Source organism: Panthera leo, chromosome C1 (genome assembly GCF_018350215.1).
Source record: "Panthera leo isolate Ple1 chromosome C1, P.leo_Ple1_pat1.1, whole genome shotgun sequence".
Classification (NCBI taxonomy): Eukaryota; Metazoa; Chordata; class Mammalia; order Carnivora; family Felidae; genus Panthera; species Panthera leo.
The window spans coordinates 28767139-28788237 of NC_056686.1; the positions used below are offsets into that span (position 1 = coordinate 28767139).

Sequence of the window (21099 nt, forward strand, 5' to 3'; positions counted from 1 at the left end):
AACTGGGACAGTCTGCAAGACAGTGTCATCAACAACAACTTCACCACTAACAAGGGTGGGAGACTGTCCTATTATCAAGAGACTAAAGAGACATAACAGCCAAATACAATACACGAAAACTGCCTGGATCGAAACAAGGGCAGCCAAGCATGCTGGGAACAATTAGGAGAATGTGAATAAAGGCTGTAGGGGATGATACTATTAATGTAATGCTAATTTTCTATGTGTGGTTAACTGTAGTTAGGTAAGAAAAATATTCTTAGGAGGTAATTGCTGACATAATTAGGGGTACAGTGTCATGATATCCGCTTGAATGGCTAACAACAACAAAAAGTATGGGGGAAAGGGAAGATAGAACTATAAAGGGGTAGCAGGAGGGAGAGCTTCCCAGCGATGAAATACTTCTGTATCTCAACTGCAGTGGTGGTTACAGGAATCTACACACAGTGACGGAATTACACATACACATTGTACCAATGTCCATTTCCTCCTGGTTTTGCTATTGTGCTGTAGTTACATAAAACCCAACCATTGGGGAAAAGTGGGTGAAGAGTACACGGACCTCTCTAATATTTCTGCAACTTCCCATGTGCCTGTAATTATATCAAGACTTTTAAAACTTTTAAGTATATATAGGTTTGTGTATGTTTACACGCATCAGAAAAAAAAGAGAGAGAGAGGCAAAGGTGGCAACATGTTAACAAGTGATGAATGAAGGTGAAGGATATCAAGTGTGCACAGTTCTATTTCAATTTGAAATATTTCAAATCGGGGCGCCCGGGTGGCTCAGTCAGTTAAGCATCCGACTTCGGCTCAGGTCACGATCTCATGGTTTTTGAGTTCAAGCCCCGTGTCGGGCTCTGTGCTAACAGCTCAGGGCCTGGAGCCTGCTTCCGATTCTGTGTCTCCCTCTCTCTCTGCCCTTCTCCCACTCACGATCTGTCTCTCTGTCTCAAAAATAAACATTAGGGGCGCCTGGGTGGCTCAGTTGGTGAGCGTCCCACTTCAGCTCAGGTCACGATCTCGCGGTCCGTGAGTTCGAGCCCCGCGTCGGGCTCTGGGCTGATGGCTCAGAGCCTGGAGCCTGCTTCCGATTCTGTGTCTCCCTCTCTCTCTGCCCCTCCCCCGTTCATGCTGTCTCTGTCTCAAAAATAAATTAAAAAAACGTTAAAAAAATAAATAAAATAAGCATTAAAAAAAATGAAATATTTCAAATCTGAAAATTTTCAAAAAGCTTAGCAGGTTTTCCCTATTTCCCAGACGTAGGATTTGTCTACAATTACTCAGTGAGCCAAAGTCTAAGCTCAACCCCAGACTGCCTTCCACACCAGCACTTTGCTACTGCCTCCCTGCAAAGTTGCTACCAAGAACACATATAGCCCAAAACGCAAATATTACTAGAGCACCATACAAACACCACAGGCTTCTGACACTCACTTTTGGTTGGTCAGGTACCGATCCCAGCCACGAATAATATTGCCATACATCTGAGTGTCTTCCAGGTAGCTTCCTTCAAAAGCATAGATCTGTCTTTCCAAGTTTGCCAGTGTTTCCTGGGAGAGGAAAAACAAGGAAACGGATAATGCCTTTTAAATGCAAACATTAACCCCGACAGAATCAAATCCTCGGACACTAGCCTTAGACACTCAAGCTCCATTACGCTAAGCCCTGGTGGAAAGACATGACATGGGGAGAGGAAAGCTGTTTTAGATTAAGACAATCTAGACCTGTCTTGTTGGAACCCTTGGAGAACAGAAGGGAAGGGATACAGCCTGTCTCCAGAAAAATGCACAAAATTTTGCAGATTCTTCAGAGGGTTCATGGAAACCCAGTTGTCAAGAACCCCCGCTCAGGCAGAACGCGGGCAGTCTCCACCCCCACGCGCAAAGGTATTGCTACTGAAGAGAGGAAAGGGTGAGGAGCCTTCCAGCGCCAACTCGCTCCCCTCCCCGCGGGCTCAGAAAGAAGGCCGGCCCTGGGCTGTCAGTTGCCATGGAAACCTGGAAGGGCAGCTTCAGGTGAGATGGCCCTCCCCCGTGCCCAAGCCAAAACACGGGGGAGGGGGTGGCCACCAGGGTGGATAGGACCCGGGGTGCATATCACAGTTCTCAATTCCCTGGGCTGAATCCCTTCCCCTCGCCTGTCAGCTTCTGGATGTTCCCCCAAAATATCACAGCCATGCCCATCAAAAACCCCATCCAACGGATCTCCTAATCCTCAGAAGGACATGCGCCCCTCCATCCTCCAAAGGCCAGACTGGATGACCGTGTCCCCCTCCCACACTCGCCTCTACGCCACCCCCTCCAAGCCACTGGCAAGACTGAACCGGTCTCCTACGGCCCCCCCCGACACGCCCGACCCCAGCCCTCAAAGAACACGGACCTGCCGCCCTCACCCACCCCGCAAAGGCCAAGGACACAACCGCTCCCAACCCCAAAGCTCACAGACACCTTTCTCGAGCTCCCACACTGAAGCCCCCCATCCTCAGGTGCCTTCCCGCCTCCACGCCCCCGCCTGTCCCGGCCCCCTCCCCCTCTCTGCTCCTTGCCCCGCCCCCCGGCCCCAGCTCCCGACTCTCGAGCCGCGCAGCAGAGAAGCCGAGGCACCGGCGGGCCGCAGAACGCGCAGCCGGCCTCAGGCCGCCGGGCTCCCGGGCGCCGCGTTGCGCCCGGGGAGTAACGGCCTGGAGCGATCGGGCGGGGCCCTGGAGGCGGCGGCAGGCGCGGGGCCCCCACCGAGCGCCCCCGCTGTCGCTCTCTCACCGCCAGCTCCTGCTTCCGCTTCACGAGCTCCGCCAGCTCCCGCCGGGTGTCCGGGATCTGCGGCGGCGCCGCCTTGTTGTGCATCGCCATGTTGGGCTGAGGCGGGCGGCGGCGCCAGGCGGGGGGCGGTCCCTGCGCGCCGCCGCCCGCCAGGGGGCGCCCGCGCCGCACTGCGCCTGCGCGCGCGGTTTCCGGAGCCGCGCGGCGCGCCGCGTCGGGGGCCTCGGGTTCGCGCGCGCCCCGCCTGGACGAGACGGCGGTGGGCCTTGCTCTGGGTCCTAGCCGCTCTGGACCCCCTCGGTGGCCGGCGGGGCGTCACAGACACCACAAATTCACTTTGTCCAAAACCAGACTCCTGGCAGGTCACCTCAGTGAACGACTTTCACTGTCCGCCGAACTGCCCAAGTGGGAAACGTGAATACCATCGTCGCTGTCCTCTCCCGTGCAAAACCCCGAGTCCTGAGGACTCGCCTCCGGAAGAGCCAGCAGCTCACTTGCTTTGTCTGCCACCTCGCCTTCGTCCAGGCCCTGTGTTTGGCCCCATTATCCCCGCAGCCTCCTGTTTCCACCCTTAGCTCTCTTTGATCCTTATCCACAGTGGTGCGGAGGGGATCAGTGTTTGGAAAGCAGGTGTGGTGTCACTCCCCTGGTTAGAATCTTTCAATGGCTTCCCGTTGCCCTTTAGAGAGACCAGTTTGGGTAGTGGTTAAGATCACAAGCCAAAGCCAGAACTACCTCGTTCAGAATCCTGCCTCTACCATTGATAGCTGTGCCATTTGGGGCAAGTAACTACATTTCGCTAGTCAAAATCCCTCATCTGTAAAATGGAGGTAATAATAGTACCTACCCAGTACCCTTGCCGGGAGAAGTAAATCCCTTCACGTAGGGGCTCGGCAAGTAACAACGATTATGCAAATACTCGTTTTTATCATTAATTCCTGTATCGTTAACTTTGTTTTCCTTTGGCCCTTGCTTACTTCACCAGCCTCCACTCTCCCCATTTTTCAAGGTTCTGCAATTTCACTATCATGAATGGGATTTTGGGGGGGTGGGGGGGAGTCTTTGGGTTTCTACAGTCTGTGTGGATTGGTATCTTCCACTAGTTCTGGGAAATTCTCAGCTTGTTTTCTTCAGATATTCCTCTGCCTCATTTTCCTCTCCTTCTGGAACTCGGATTAAACCTAATAATCCTTTATTTTTGTTAACCCACTGTGTTTTTCCCCATCTTTTTTCTCTGCTGCATTATGCATAATTTCTTTTGTGTGTTGATCTTGTAACCTGAAATCTTGCCAGACTCCCCTATTAATTCTAGGGGGGTTTTATTGTAGATTCCTTAGGATTTTTTACATAGACAATCATTTCATCAGCAAATAAGGGCTTTTATTTTTCCCTTCCCAATTTGTATGCTTTTTCTTTTTCTTGTCTTACTTTGCTAGGTAGGACTTCCAGTTGTAAGAGTGGTCATAGTGGACATCCTTGACTCATTCCCTATTTTAGGAGGAAAGTATTCAGTCTTTCACCATTAAGTACATTAGCTGTAGGATTTTTGTAGAAGCTGTTTATTAAATTGAGACAGTTCCCCCTCTACTCCTGGTTTACCGTTAGTTTTATCACGAACGGGTATTGAATTTTGTCAAATGCTTTTTTCTACGTCCAGTTGACATGATCATGATTTTTTTCCTCTAGCCTCTTGGGATAGTGGATTATATAGATTTATTTCTGTAGGTTGAAGCCGTCTTGCATACGTGGAATAAACCTCACTTGGCCATGTTGTATAGTTCTTTTTATGTATGCTGGATTCAATTTGCTAATAGAATATCCAGGATTTTTATGGCTAAATTTATGGGATAATAGTCTGTAGGGTTTTTTTCTTTTTCTCTGCCTCTCTCTCTTCCTTTTTGGTATCTCCTATCTGGCTTCAATAGCAAAGTAATACTGTCCTCATTAAATGAGTTAAGAAGGTATTGCCTGATATGCTAATTTCTGGCAGAGATGGTATAGAATGGTCCTAATTCTTCTTCAAATTTGGTAGATGTCTTCAGTGAAACCATCACCATCTAGGCCTGGATTTTTCTTTTTGGAAACTTTTTAAATTATAAATTCCGTTTTGTTTTTTTTTTTTATAAATTCCGTTTCTTAAATAGTTATAGGACTATTCAGATGCTCTATTTCCTATCAGGTGAATTTTGGTAATTTACAGTGTTTGAGATATTGGCCCATGTGATTTGTTAAATTTATATGCCTGGATAATTTCTATCTTCCGGTTCACTAATTCTCCCTGAAGCTTCTGTTAAAGCCATCCACTGATGGGTTTCCAGATTGTATTTCTCATTTCTAAAAGTTTTGGTTGGTCTTTCAAAAGTTTTCCACTTCACTTTTTGCCATTTCTTATTCCCTGAATTTGCAAGTTACCATTTGTTTCTTTGAAAACAGTAACCATGAACATTTTATAGTATCTTCAATCAAGTATCTAAACTCTTCAGAGAACCAGTTTGTTATTCCTGTTGGTTCTCACCTACAGTACCTTTTCTTTTATGCTTTAAAAAAGTAATTCTATCTCCGTAGGAAAAGAGTGTGGAAAGAACGGGAGGGGAGATAAGGAAAAAAATCCCTTCCTCCAAAAAGTAATTTCATTTCTTCTATCATACACCGGAAGGCATCAATAGTACAGGGTCATCTTAAACCAAGTTCAAGGCTTGAATTTTTCTGAGCTCTCAGGCTGCAAGTCCCTGGGAGGATTTGATTTCTGATCACCTCTTTTACTGTGACAAGGATAGCCCTTTGGCATGCCAGCTTTTTGGGGGAAACATCTTCTAACAATCTATCCATCGTATGTGGGCTCTGGATTTTGATTCTGTCCCATTCAACCTAGGGTAAGGTCTGATTTGCTGAAATCAAATGTGGTTTGCCTTTAGATCAAATGTGGTTTCCAGGCACCTGTGCTCCATTTTTCCCTGGATTCTTGTTTTTCTTCACTTGCGGCCTGAAAATATTTTTACTAATTTGTCCGTTCTTGGATGCTTTCAGAAGTTTTTTTGCTTATATTTTATCCAGAGGTTTCGGCTTCTTGCAGCAGGAGAGTTAAAAAACAAACAAACAAGTTAGTTCATCATGAACAGACACCAGAAATCTGTTTCCCCTATTGAACTTCGAATGCTTCCAAAACCTCATTAGTTTATCACCTCAGGCAGTTCTAAGTGCCAGTCTGTCTGCCTAGAAATATTCCTTTCTCTCCTCAACCCCACTGACCTCTTCTGGCTAACTGCTCATACCTCCCTGACTCCCAGGGCTTTGTTAAATCCCATTCCACTATGCTTCCACAATCCCCAATTCTTCTCCTATCTAGTAGCCTGTAGCTGCTGGTTATGTTGCTCTGCAATGGCCAGACCTTATACATTTCACAACTATTCAAAAGGCAGTGTATCACAGTGGCTAAGAGTGTGGCACCTGGAACCAGATTGGGTTTGAATCCCAGTGCGACCTTAACCTCTTTGTGCTTCAGTTTTTGCATCTGCAAAATAGGATAACACAAGCCTGCATCACAGGGTTATAGGATGTCAGTGTATGTGTTAATGCTTATGAAAATGGTTAAAATTGTGCCTTGTACATAGAAAGTGCTCCTTATTGAAGTATTGGCTCATGGCACTTGTTAGGCACCTGATTATTGAATGTCTGTATATTTTTATGAATGAACATGATGATTTCCGAGCAGCTCTGACGTGGTGAGGTTAAGATTTTCCTGAGCCACTCTCTACCCCTGAAAGGCTCATTCATTGTGGTATCTTTGAACCCACTACGAATCAAGCAGCCTAATAAACCAGTTGTCTTTTCCAAATCCATCTACTAAGCACTGTTAGGGAGGCAGGAGGAACAGTCTAGAGAAAATGACCACTGAACCAGGACGGAGGTGATTTCTTATCCTAGCTCTACCCCTGCCTGGCTGTGGGACTTCAGGTAAACAGGTTCATTTTACAGGACTCCTTCTACATACTCCGTTCCAGTCCTGCTGTCCCCTGGACTGCTCAGTCTGAAACAATGCCAACCTCTACTACTGGGTTCCAAATCAACCTGTGCTCTAAGGCACACCTCAAATGCCAAGTCTCACACAAGGTACAGCCCACCTCCAAATGACTGCCGTTTCTAACTCACAATTGTAAACCAACTGTTAGCATAGTATGCTTATGCAATTGTTTGTTGGATTAACTCACTTCAACTTTGGAGTAAATGTGAGCAAATCAACGGTCTTTTTCAACTGTTTCCCATTCAATAAATGGAAACTTTACCCAAGAGACCAGATGAAGCTTTACCTTGCAAAGCTTTAATTTAAGTCAAGCAGGCTTCTCACCTGTACAAACGCACAAACGCAGGAATGTTGTGGGCTCAGAACGCCATCACACAAGCAGGCACTGCTGGCGTGCTGTATGTGTGCCCCGCTTAGGCTTTCACTAACATGCCATCATCTCATCGCATTCCCCACATCCACACCACACCTAATTTCCACAAAGGGAGGATGTTAAAAAATATAACCATCTGTGCACCGTATCAAATAATTATCAACCTGAAATCTGTATTTCAGTTGTAAGCCTTTTAAAATCAAGCTCTATTGTATACTGGCATACTCCATACAAGAATACAACTCCAGTTATCTGAATTGATTACTCTTTTACTTATCACCAGGTTACAATCAAAGTATTTGAAAGCTACATCACCAGGTGCACTCAACGAGCGAGGGGTCCTTTGTCCATGTACTAATAGGGAACTAGGGGCCTAGGGAGAGGCTTGATGGGGAAAATCTGCAGATTCTGTCCTATACCACAGCAGAACTGTAGATCATCAGAGAGGATTTAGGGGAGGGGCTCAGAAACAAAGGGCTGTTTTGCAGATGGCTTGATTTTGACAGCGATGATTTGCAGCCCAGGTGGAGAATAAAGAAGTTGCAAGAGGAAAGCTTTAGGATTATGTCAACTTCAAATGAGAAGTCCGCTGGTGATACCTGGTTTTAGAGATGGGCCGGGTCTCTCGAGAGAGACAGAAAGAGAGAGGGGCAGTGGGAGAGAGAGAGATTGAGAGAGAGAGAAAATCCCAGGCAGGCTCCACGCTGAGTGTGGAGCCTGACGTGGGGCTCAAGCCCATGACCCTGGGATCATGATCAGAGCCAAAATCAAGAGTCAGACAACCAACTAAGCCACCCAGGCTTAAAGGAATTAAAATTCAAAAGGATGCCCAGATATTTGGCATCAAGAATCTCTGAATGCAGGAAGTTATTCCTCTGCTAAAGCAAGTTTACTTCACAATTGGGACCCCTTCTTGAAGAACATAGGCAAAGTGGTCATCTATCATGTTGCCCAGCACGATGGTGTTTCCAGCGAAGCCCAAGGCTACCTAGAAGCAGTAGTAGGAGCACAAACTGAACAGGAGGCCCTGGAGGCCAGGTTATTGCCTAATCCCAGCAAGAGAAAGCCATCAGTTTGGATCCATCAAAACAAAACTTACCTTTGAGACGGGCACAGGTGGGAATGCTAACTGCTCTTTCGTTGTTAGAGCTTCCCTACATCTAACTGACCTCCTTTCGTATTCACTCTTTAAAGGGAACATCTCCTTTCTTTTGCATAAATGTTAGTCAGCTGTCCCTCCTCCACACTAGTCAGCACTTAGCCCCAAGTCCACATGGGTAGGTGGGACCTCAACGGAAAAACAATGGTGAAGAAGACAATCTAACAACATCATACTTTTCAAAGAGGAAGGCAGACGGCAGCACCAAGTTGCATTGCCGCTCCTTTCTCCCGCCAGGTGACCACCTGAGGGCAACAGAGCAGGGACAGGGGTCAACTGGGGCAAGACCTGCTATGTATAACCTGCCCCAACGGACTGTTCTGGAAAGGAAAACCCCTTCACTGCTAATTCATAAAACACTGCTGCTTCAACAGGACTAGCACTCACTCGCTGACATGTGAGGGTCTGGCTTGCAGAGCTGCTGCTGGTCCCAAGTTCACTCTTCCTGGTGTCACCCCTGCCCCTCCCAAGTCAGCCCCTGCAACTAGCTATTTTTACCTCGCAAATACTAAGATTCCCGTAGCTGCAAATGGCCCTATAAACACAAGGCCCTCTATGCTAGGAAAGGATAACCTTTTGAAATGGGGCTGTATTTACAAATTTTATTATTGTTATTTTTTTATCCCAAAAATACATATAAATGAAAACCTGCTCTTCAAATGCAGGGAGGCCTTTGCCTATAATGTAGTATTACATTTACGTCACAAAACATTCCCATATGAAAATCAATATGCAGCTCTTTCACACGCAATGTTATATATACACACATACGCACAAACACACGATATATGCAAGTAGTTAGGACTCTGCTACTTACACATATTCCTCTGGTGGAAAATTAGGAAACAGGGCAATTCCCTTGCTTTCTGGCCTTGGGAAGATAAATACAACCTCTCTGAACAGTTTTTGAAAAGATGAAATGTGTAAACTACACAACCTCCTTTAGACATATACATATGTTGTTAGAATAAAGCAAGGACCCTGCTACGAAACTGATACTGTTTTGCAAAGAAGGAAGGAGATAACATTTGAATGAAAATGCAAAGTTGAACAGATGATCAAAATTGTTCTGTACATGCTCTATGGAGAAATCAGAAGTCTTCACAAGAAACAGATCTATGCTCCAGTTCAGCTTCTTGTGACATTACATCAGCACCCACTGGCAGAAGCCAGGACCTTCCTATACAGTCCATGCTGAAGCAGGTTCCATAAAGCATCTGTTCAAGTCCAATAATCAATAATGAGGTCATGTGGTACATTCCCACCCCTCCCCCCCAAAATGAAGTGCAAAAATCAACTTCTGTGACTCAAGAGCTCAACCAGGTCAAAGCTTTGGTATATACTGGAGGCTGTTTTGGTGACAACCAAAGCTTAGTAAGATTCTCTGTTCAGGGGGTTGCCCCCAAAACAAAAACAAACCCAGTCCACGAAGCTTAACAGCTATATAAATAAAGTAACTGTACAAAGAGAACAAGCCACAGTTCCCCTTTATCCAAGGGTTTATAGTCTCCTAGGCAGCAGTTCTGGAAGCACCAACTAAAGCCACAATGCTTCTACTGAAACATGATGTGTTGGTGAGACTGTTCTGAAAACAAATGCCCATAGGCGAGTGGCTGATGCGCCACAGGAAAAAGTTCAACCGAACATAGGTCAGTTTTCTTATACTAGAACATAGGCTGGTCAGCAACAGAGGAAAGACTTAAGGCAATAAGAGGCATTACAGAGAGCACCCTTGTACTCTCTGAGTAAATCCCAAAACCTTCAAAGAAAGAAGAGGTCTCTCCAGAGTTTGGGTTGGTTCTTAGTTTGCTAGCTGTCAGATACTTCCTCCTCCTCCTCGTCATCCTCATCTTCTTTCCTGTCTACTTCGGAGGTGTCAGAGGACTCGTGAAGCAGGACATACTCTCTGCTGCTGAACCCAAATTTAAGTACGTCCTTTTCCTTTAGTTCATAGTATCTCTGTGGCTCAATGCGCTTGTTATTCAAGAATGTTCCATTGCCTGAGCCAAGGTCAATGATGTAGGGCCTCACCCTTCGGCCAACTGTACCATCAGCACGGGTATATTCCACAAGCCTAGCAGAGATAAAAGAGAGAAACCTGTGAGCAAAATCCCGTCTCGAGGCCCTCCCGTATTTTCCTAACACAGGATGTCAATTACCTGGCTTGAACATAGTTCGAGTCAACTCCAGGAAATCAAGGGAATGGTATGGCCCTGGATTTTGAAATTACGAGCAAGTTAATAAATATACTTAGTAGAAAAGGTGGGAACTGGTTGCTGAGGGAGTGGACCAGGAAATTCATAGCAGATCAAAAGTTTAACATCAGAATCCAAGACCTCTTGTTGTGATTAATAAAAAACACTTTTAGGGGCGCCTGGGTGGCTCAGTCAGTTGGGCACCCGACTTTGGCTCCGGTCATGATCTCATGGTCCATGGGTTCGAGCCCTGTGTCAGGCTCTGTGCCAATAGCTCAGAGCCTGGAGCCTGCTTCGGTTTCTGTGTCTCCCTCTCTGCCCCTCCCCTGCTCGTTTTCTCTCTCTCTCTCAAAAATAAATAAATGTTAAAAAATTTAAAAAGGAAAAGAAAAAGAAGAAACACTTTTGTGCTGTTTATAATCAACACGATGCTTCTTTCACCCATGTTTCAACCTGTCTTATCTCCTGTCCCAACGGGAATAAAGCAGTGCATTTTGACTCCAGCGTCAAGGGCGCTAACTCCGAAGCTGACCTTCAGTCTTCACACCTGTCAAATGGGGATATTGATGTGTGACCTGTCCTCCTCACAGGATTGTCACGAGCACCAAACGGTAACAGACGCACTCCACAAACTGCCAAATACAAAAAACGCGGCTAACACAGATGCCACACACATAATCTAAGACAAAGATTAGATCCGAGGAGTGTGGCATTCTGCCACAAGCATGTGTACACAAATGTTAGTAATCCTGACACTGTCGGCGTCTACCCACACTCCTGGTTCTTCCTACAAACACTCACCGATACTGAAAGACCGCGTGCTGCTTTGAGCAGGAGGGATGATCGATTGGGATGTCCGCTATGCGGCGGTGCCGGCCCAGGAGGTAGGCGCTCTGCCGATGGATGTACATGACGGGAAGCACCTCATCATTTTTAAAGGGGTAGAGGCGCCACCGTTTTTTGGGGATCCGTGCTTCTGGGGGCTCACTGTATTTAATGACGACACCCCGGAAAGTGTTGGTATCCTCAAGAAGTGCCCCAGAAAGTTCAAAGCTTGGCTTTTCTTTAGCGGGCGCCTCTTTGTCCTTACTGTTGCCACCAGGTCGGGGAGCCAACTCCTGAGGCTCATTACCGCCGGCACTAACTTCGTTCTTCTGGCGATTCTCCCGTCGTCGGGCATTGTAAAACTCCCGCTCTGCGTCCTGAGCCTGGAGGTTCTGAATGTCTCGGTCCCGTCCCTGAGCCTGCCCACTCCCAGGCCTCTCATTAGAGCTTCTCCTCTGGTGGGAATGGCCCCTGTGTCTGTCACGGTCACTGTTCCTAGCTCGCCTGTGTTCCTGGCCTGATGGTTCCCTGTGCTGCCGATCTTCCCGTCCTCTCCGGGGATGATCCTCGCGTTCCTGAAATTCAAAAAGATCCAGTAAATTAAAGGCAGCCCGCAACCTGTGAACAAGCTGCATTCAAAAAGTCATTTGTGATTTGGACTTTGGCACTCAGAGCAAAATGTCCCACAGAAATAAGGTGGGCAGCGGTGGTTATGTTCCCTTGCAAGGCTACACAGACTATTTCCATGCTGTCACCAACTACAGCTCTAACACTGCAAGCCCAAGTTCAGAGCCCTAGAAATAAATGGAGCTATTGGCAAACTTGTAAGGAAGCACATACAGAAAATACAGCTAACAGAGACAGTTAAGTAGTCACGTACAAGATAAACATGTGAAGAAAGAAAGATAGTTTCCTCTTGTGTCAAAAATGAAAAAAAAAGTAATTATAATTTTAAAAGATCTCATTTCAACAATAATAAAAAATATTCAATACTCAGGAATACACTTAAGAAATATGCAAGGCATGTAAAAAGAAACCTATAAAAATTTACTGATAGATGGTTTTTAAAAACCTGAAAAAATGAAGAAACATACCACGGTTTCTTGAAAAAGACTCAGTATTGAAAATCAGCCTGATATAAAATGTTTGCAACATATAACATCTATTAATATAGCATTAAAAAAAATAAATCAGTAACACAAATAATTCAACAGAAAAAAATAGGCAAAAGATATTAACATGTCTTTTCATAACAATTAAGTATCTAATGAACACATGAATATAATAAGCTTATCCTTACTAATAACCAAAGCATCAGAGTTCAAGACAGAGCCCCGCACACTATAAACAAGGCTACCCCACCCGGAAAGGGTAAAAAGGTACACCTGAGCACTGAGTTCTCACCGCCTCCCGGGCTCCCAAGGCCTTCTCCTGGCCGCCCACTCTCAAGAGTGGGCCTGCTTACTCCGAGCAGGACTCTGGTTTTTGAGACTTTTTAGCCTCCAAGACAAGCATCAAGAGGGGGTTTCCAATGCCTATCCCTCCTACCTTAAGATATTCACAAGCTTGCCGCCACCACTTACCTTGAGTACATTTGCCAGGACTAATCTCATTATGTCCTTTATCCCTGATTAAATGAGTCACAACAAGCCACAGACTCTGGGTCATCACCCCCACCTCCTGTGAATTCTAATTCCCATAAGGCTGTATACACGCACTATTCCAATGACTAATTCTCAGTCTTCATTTCAAATACGTGTAGACCAAGCAAAATTAGCAAAAACTAAAGAAAAAAATATGACAAATTACATAACCAGATAATACAAAATAACTAAAATTTCAATTATTGATAAGCAGTATGGTATATATAATATGGTTCCATTTTTTAATTAAAAATTCTGCGGGGTGCCTGGGTGGCTCAGTCAGTTCATGATCCAACTTCGTCCGACTTCGGGTCAGGTCATGAACTTGCAGTCCATGGGTTTGAGCCCCGCACTGGGCTCTACGCTGAGAGCTCAGAGCTTGGAGCCTGCTTCGGGTTCTGTGTCTCCCTCTCTCTCTGCCCCTCTCCCACTCAAACACACACACACACACACACACACACACACACACACACACTCTCTCTCTCTCTCTCTCTCTCTCTCTCAAAAATAAACATTAAAACAAAAAACTGTATGGGAGCACCTGGGTGACTCAGTCATCTGAGTGTCTGACTTCAGCTTAAGTCATGATCTCGTGGTTCATGAGTTCAAGCCCCCATGTCGGGTTCTCTGCTGTCTGTACAGAGCCCACTTCGGATCCTCTATGCCCCTCCCTCTGCCCCTCCCCCAAACAACTGCAAGTTAAGACACATACTAAAACATAAAGGAAAAAAGTAATGGAGTCTTGAAGAATAAATATCAAACTATTAAAATGGTTGCCTCTGGGGCACCTGGGTAGCTCAGTCAGTTAAGCATCCAACTTTGGCTCAGGTCATGATCTCACAGTTCGGGAGTTTGAGCCCCATGATGGGCTCTGTGCTAACAGCTCACAGCCTTGCATCTGCTTCCAATTCTGTGTCTCCCCCCCACTCTCTGCCCTTCCCCAGCTCACGCTCTGTCCCTCTCTCTCTCTCTCTCTCTCTCAAAACTAAATAAACATTTAAAAAGTTAAAAAAGGAAAATAAAATAAGTAAGAAATAAAATGGTTGCCTCTGGGGACTCAGGTGATTTTTCTGTTGGGGGCTGCAATTGGGGATAACAGGAGAAGTAACCACACATTACATATGCCATACTCTCACCTTTCATTTTACATACTTGGGTGTTCTTACAATGAGCACGCAATCGATAAATTTATTTATTAAATGGTCGTTCAGTGGTGGAGAAAAGAATACCTGCAAGCACAAGTCATGCCTAAGTCACAGGCTGTGTGCCTTCCTCCTTAGGATTAACCCATGTGAAAGTCACTGAGTTTCAACTGTCAAGCCCTTTTGCTTGAAAGTCACTTCCAAGTTTCCAGCTGATTAATACACAGAAATTAGCTTTTAAAGAGATAATTTAAGGTCAGGAGGGAAGTTAGCACAGATAAGCAAATAAAGATACTTCAAAAACAATAAGCACAGAAAAGTTCCATTCTAAATGTTTTTATGTATTTTTGAGAGGGAGAGAGAAAGAGAATGAGCAGGGGAGGGGCAGAGAGAGATGGAGACACAGAATCAGAAGCAGGCTCCAGCTCTGAGCTGTCAGCACAGAGCCCAACACGGGCTCAAACTCATGAGCTCTGAGATCGTGACAGGAGCCAAAGTCGGACGCTTAACTGGCTGAGCCACCCAGGTGCCCCGGCAAAGTTCCATTCTAAAAGTCTCAGGATTTGGGGAACCTGGGTGGCTCAGTCGGTTGAGTGTCCTACTTCGGCTCAGGTCATGATCTCACGGTTCATGGGTTCAAGCCCCACGTCAGGATCTGTGCTGACAGCTCAGAGCCTGGAGCCTGCTTCGGATTCTGTCTCCCTCTCTCTCTCCACCCCTTCCCCCCTCACGTTCTGTCTTTCTCTCAAAAATAAATAAAAAACATTAAAACAATAAAAAATAAATAAAAGTCTCAGGATTTATTGTAAAATGTTCATTTAGAAACCACAGGTAAAGGGCTGCCAGTTGTGCACTGAAAAAAACAAAGACCTGAAGAAGTACAAGTGGTTTGACAGGCCTAGTGTGGGTGGTGTGGTTCTCGTGGCTGTATCCTGAGACAGCTAGGGCAGGGCCTGATCAATTTATATGCAGACCATCAAGGCTGCCTGGCCTTGTATCTTTAAGGTAACAGAAAGCTGACCCACAGCCTGTCAAATTAACACGAAAATACATTTTCTTAATGCCTATTGCATGCTGTCAACAGAATTTCTTTAAAAAGACTGAATGCTTGTCTCTCAAGATTGAGGGCAAAGCAAGGGTGTCTGCTCTCACTACTCTTATTCGACATAGTGCTGGAAGTCCTAGCTAATGCAATAAGGCAAGACAAGGAAATAAAACACATACAGACTGTAAAGGAACAAATAAAACTGCCTCTATATGAAGATATGATGGTCTATATAAAAAAAAAAACCCCAAGAATCTACAAAAAAGTCCTCCTGGAATAAAGAAGTTGAGTTCAATGAGGTCACAGGATATAACAAAAACACAAAAATCAATTATACATATATGTTTTTCAAGTTTATTTATTTTGAGAAAGAGAGAGAACACTAGAGCACAACGTGAGCAGGGGGCGGGGCAGAGAGAGAGAATCCCAAACAGGCACCCCAAAAACTCATTATATTTCTATACATTAGCAACGAACAGAACATGTGGACTGCAGTTTAAAGTATCACTCACCATCACTCCACCAAAGAAAAAACTTTGTGTAATCTAACAAAATTTACGTAGAACTTGAATGCTGAAAATTATAAACACGGAAGAAATAAATCAAAGATCTAAATAGGGGCACCTGGGTGGCTCAGTCCATTGAGCACATGACTCTTGGTTTCGGCCTAGGTCACGATCTCAGTTTGTGAGATTGAGCCCTGAGTCCGGCTCCGTGCTGAGCGTGGGGCCTGCTTGGGATTCTCTCCCCTACCCTCTCTCCCCTACCCCCACTCGTGCATGTGCACGTGCATACGTGCGCTCTCTCTCAAAATAAATACATACATACATACTTTAAAAGAATTAAAAAAAAAAAAAAAGATCCAAACAAATGACACGTACAGTGTTCATGGATTGGAAGAGTCAATCTAGTAAAAAGCCAATTTTTCCCAAAATACAGCTTCATGTGATTTCTATCCAAATCCTAGCAAGATTTTTTTTTAGACACAGACAAGATTGTTCTAAAATTTATACAGAAAGACAAAGAAACTAGTAAAGCTAAGCCATTTTTAAGAAGAAGAAACAAAGATGAATCCATCTACCCAATTTCAAAACTTACTATATAGTGACAATAATCAAGACTGTGTGGTATTGGCAGAATGAGAGAGATCAGTGGAACAGAACACAGAATCAGAAATAAACCCATGCACATACCCCCAACTGATTAAGGAACAAAAGCAATTCAAGGACGGCAAGACAAAAAATGAACCTCAACCCAAGCCTTGCACCTTATATCAAAACAAACTCAAATCATGAACTTAAATGTAAAACTTGTAGGGAAAAAAACACGTCTTCGGGATCCAGAGCGAGGCATAAAGTTCTTAGACATGACGCCAAAAGCACGATCCATAAAACATAAAAAGTAAAAGCTGACAAGCTGAACTTCATGACAATTTAACATTTTTGCTCTGAGAAAAACCCTGCTGTGTGAAGAAAAAGACAAGATACAAGACTGAAGGGAAGTATTTGCCAATCACATACCCAAAAAGGCCTAGTATCTAGAATATACAAAGAAGTCTATAACTCACCAGTAAGGAAGCAAATATACCAACTAGAAAACAGGCAAAAGCCACGAAGGGACGTTTCACCAGACAGGATATACAGATGACAAATGAACACATGAAACGACGTTCAGCATCGTTAGCCATCAAGGAAATGCAAATTAAAATCGCAATGAGATATCGTTATACGGCTGCTGGAATGGCTGAAACAAAAACACCTCAACACCACGTGCTGAGAATGCAGCAGGGAGGATGCAGAGAAAGTGGGTCACGCACAGTACCGGTGGGAACGTGAAGCAGCACGGCCACGGTCATGGACTGAATCGTGTACCCCCAAGATGCATTCATGTCAAGTCCCAACCCCATCCTCCGAATGTAACCATTTTTGTGGAATTTCTTGTATTCATTCTTTCTTTCTTTCTTTCTTTCTTTCTTTCTTTCTTTCTTTCTTTCTTTCTTCTTTCTCTCTCTCTCTCTCTCTCTTTTTTTTGAGATAAGGTCTTTAAAGACATGGTTAAGTTAAAATGCCAGCAAAGCCCTAATCCAATATGACTGCTATGCTTACACGAAGAGAGACACCAGGGATGAGCCCACGACGGAAAGCCCACGTGAGGACACAGCCAAGAAGGCAGCCATTTGCAAGCCAAGGAAAGAGGCCTCCGGAGAAAGCAAACCTGCTGACACCTTGAACTTGGGACTTTTAGCCTCCAGAGCTATGAGAAAATTCACTTCTGTTGCTTCAAGCATCCAGTCTGCGGTGTTTTGTTATGGGAGCCCTAGCAAACTAATGCAGCCAGACACTCCGGAACACGGTCTGGCAACGACCTTACAATCTAACGACTGCACTCGTGGGCATTGATCCCAGAGAAATGAAGACATGTCCACACAAAAACCCGTACACAAATGTGCCATCACAACCTTCTATGTAACAGCCCCAAACTGCAAACAACCCCGATGTTCTTTAGTGGGCAAATGGTTAAACCCACACCACTGAGCGTCACTCAGCAATAAAGAGGAACGAACTACCGACAGATACAACAACCTGAACGGATCTCCGAAGAACCGTGCTGAGTGAAAAGAGCCAAGCCCTAAAGGTGATGCGTATGACTCCATTTACATAACGCTCTTGAAGTGACAACACTATAGAACTGGAGAACAGATGAGAAGTTGCCGGGACTTGAGGGCTAAGGGTGGGAGGGATGTGGGCGGGACTATAAAAGGACAACAGGATGGGTCGTTGTGGTGACGGAAATGTTTCGCGTCTTGACTACAGCGACGTCAGCATTCTCCTTGTGATACTGTCCCCGAATTCTGTAAGACGGTGCCGGTGCCGGTGCCGGCGGGAGTAACAAGGTAAAGAGAGTACCTCTGCGTTTCCTTTTTTACAACTGAATGTGAATCAACAAGGATCTTAAAACAAAAAAGTTTAGCTTAATAAACAAGCAGAAAACAAGCACAAAAAGCCAGTTTCTAGAAAAGCCCATCACAGGTACAGGTAAAACACATACAAAGCACTCTTTAGTTATGATGGGAAGAGGCTCTAGATTTGCACCTAGTAGCAAAACATCTCAACGCACTTACCTGCTTCACTTTGACTGTTGAGTGGTGAGGGCTTCGGCTTCTCTTACTTCGTGGAGACTTGCTTCTTCTCCCTGAGGACTTGTTTTTCTTTTTGGCTGGGGACCTTTTCAGAGCATGGCACACACAGGGTTTTATCTCAATTTCCCTTCCCCCATATAAATTCACTTCAAGTATCAAGCTTACCTACTAACACAAACAGCACATCTGTGAACGCCTCTGCTTTTCACACTAAAGGAGGCAGGGGCTCCACTCTCCAAGCCTTGACGTCTTCCTGGCGTTCCAGACCCACATACACAGCTGCCTGCTGAACGTCCTCACAGAGCACAATCCTTGCGTCCCAACCCCTCGACACCCTTTCCTCCCTCGGTCTCTGCCATCTCAGTAACTGGCACCACCATGCACCCTGCTCAAGCCAAAAACCCAGAAGACACCCTTGACTCTCTTTTCTGTCACCACCAGCGGCTCCCTACCCACCCCACCCCCACCCCCAACAATCACCTCCACCCGTCACCAAGTCCGCTGGCTCTATCTCCTCCCTCTCCCACCTCACTCCCACCACGCTCTCCTTGATCACTAGACGGTTTGTGCTCTTTTTTCTATTTCTAGAACAATCACGTTCATTCTGCTTCAGGTTCATGGCACGTAGGGTCTCCTCAGCCTGGATCCTTACAAGGCTAGATTATTCTTATTTGGGTCTCAACTCAAATGGCACCTTTTCAGAGAGGCCTTCTCTCACTTGCCTTCAAGCTCTATCCCATTCCTGTTTTAACCTCTTCCTAACACTGGTTACTAACTGACACTATTTTCTGTTACTTTGTCTCAAGTTGAGAGCACATCAATTTCGCGAGGGGAGACACCGCCCATCTCCTTCACCTTTGAGGCCCCAGTACCCAGGACAGTCTTTAACAGGCAGTAAAAACTATGTTGAAAGAATAAATCAACGGGTCTATCAAGAGACCATTTTTCTTCTAAACCTCTACCAGGTAGGTCACTTAGGCTCTCGACGGGAAACATCTGGAGGCAGATCAGTGGAAAGCCAACGACAGCACTCCATTTGTAGACAGATGGGGCAAATCTTTTATTTCAACTTGATCAATGCTATCTGCTGGGCCGTACTCGGGCACGTGCTGGGCACAGGGATGAAGGACGGGGCGGGGATCCTGCCCATTAGGCATCAGGCGCTTAACGCAAGTGACACGTACCGGAGTAAACATTCTTTAGCACAAGCACGACCGGGTCACTTCCACCACCTTAGGATTAAATCCAAGCTGCTGCGCTCAGCATTCAAGGTGTGTTTCTCACGCTAGCCCTGTCCTTTCTCAATGAGCCCGACCCAAGTCCGTCCCGGGCGCCTTCCCACTTACCGGCTACCTCCTCGGGCTCGGTTCCCTCGGTGACCAGGGCGGCCCGGCTCGCCGGCCGGCGGGGACGCGCTACCGCCAGAGGAATCTGGGCGGCGGTGGGCGGGAGGCACGGCTTCCGGGCTGAGGCGCTCCTGCTTCACCTTCACCACCACCGCCGCCGCCGCCACCATGTCCCCGTCGCGGTGCCTCCGTCGGCTCCCTCGCTCCCGCTCGTTCTTTACCTCCTTCATGCTGAGATATCAGCCGAGCAAAGGAAAAAGAGAGCCGTTGCGCTCCTCTCACTAAAGGAAATGACGGGTGACCCCTGGACTTCCGCTTCCGGGTCCGTGTTCTCCCAGAAACCCTCGCGGCGGAGAGCTAAGCACGTGATCGCGACTCTTCGGCGGAGGGCGGGGCTGTACGGGCCCGGTCCCGTTGGCGGGAGTTTTAAGGTGTCAAAAGCAAACTTCTGGAGAAAAACTACTCTCGAAGCTGTTTGTGGCGGCATTATTAGTAATTACTAAACACAGAGGCAATCTGAATGCCCACCAGGAGGAAACTGTTTAGCCAGCCGATCGGTGGTCTGTCGCCATTCTTAATGCTATTTACACACTGTGACAGAGGAATCCCTGACTTGTTCAACGAATGAAACGGGATAAAAAATAGTGCGCAAACTGTGATTACGTTTATCTTTGGAAACACGAACTTAAAAAGAGACGGAAATGCAGTCGCAGCTGGCAGCCAGTGGGCAAATCATTAGTATTTACCCCTCTGTTCTTGAACTTTCTGTTATGTTGTCATTTCTCCATTTCGTTAAAAACAAATACTTAAAAAAAAATTTTTTTTCAAGTAATCTCTACACCCAATGGTGCGGCTCGAACTCAACCCCGCGATCAAAAGTCACACGCTCCACCCCACTCACTGAGCCATCCAGGGGTCCCCGCAAAAGAAATACTTATTTATTTATTTTTTTTATTTTTATTTTTTAGTTTTTTTAATATGAAATTTATTGTCAAATTGGTTTCCATACAACACCCAGAGCTCATCCCAAAAGATGCCCTCCTCAATACTCATCACCCACCCCCATCAACCCTCAGTTTGTTCTGTTTTTAAGAGTCTCTTAAACTTGGCCCCACTAGGGGCGCCTGGGTGGCTCAGGTCATGATCTCACGGTTTGTGAGTTCGAGCCCTGCGTGGGGCTCTGTGCTGACAGCTCAGAGCCTGGAGCCTGCTTCTGATTCTGTGTCTCCCTCTCTCTCTGCCCCTTCCCCACTCATGCTCTCTCTCTGTCTCAGAAATAAATATTTAAAAATAAATAAATAAATAAATAAAACTTGGGCCCACTAGGTGGCTTCCTCTGGAAATCTCCTGAACCCTTCACTCAGGAGTCACATGACTCCCATTTTGCAGGTGACAAAATTGGGGGGCTGAGAGGGTGACCTGCCACCTCATTCAACTTGCGAGCAAGAT

At 45.8% G+C, this 21099-nt stretch overlaps 2 protein-coding genes across 7 annotated transcripts in view; both read right to left on the minus strand.

Annotated features, from left to right (window-relative positions):
• MEAF6 (MYST/Esa1 associated factor 6) overlaps positions 1 to 2898 on the minus strand; it is a 33673-nt gene extending 30775 nt beyond the window's left edge. For all 6 annotated transcript variants that reach the window (XR_006205913.1, XM_042951476.1, XM_042951472.1 and 3 more), the window contains exons 1-2: positions 2763 to 2898; positions 1438 to 1553 (exon numbers count right to left, since the gene is read on the minus strand). Coding sequence is in view for 5 of the 6 variants with exons in the window: in XM_042951476.1 (XP_042807410.1) it covers positions 1438 to 1553; positions 2763 to 2852 (206 nt within the window). In the remaining variant the exon portion in view is untranslated. The remainder of the gene's footprint in view (positions 1 to 1437; positions 1554 to 2762) is intronic.
• A 7155-nt stretch (positions 2899 to 10053) lies between these two features.
• SNIP1 (Smad nuclear interacting protein 1) lies at positions 10054 to 19941 on the minus strand. Its single transcript, XM_042952081.1, has 4 exons — positions 19651 to 19941; positions 18287 to 18389; positions 11312 to 11910; positions 10054 to 10389 (listed from the first exon to the last, which is right to left on the minus strand). The coding sequence occupies exons 1-4, from the start codon at positions 19878 to 19880 to the stop codon at positions 10125 to 10127; spliced, it is 1197 nt and encodes a 398-aa protein (XP_042808015.1). The 5' UTR covers positions 19881 to 19941; the 3' UTR covers positions 10054 to 10124.
• Between the last annotated feature and the right edge of the window lie 1158 nt (positions 19942 to 21099).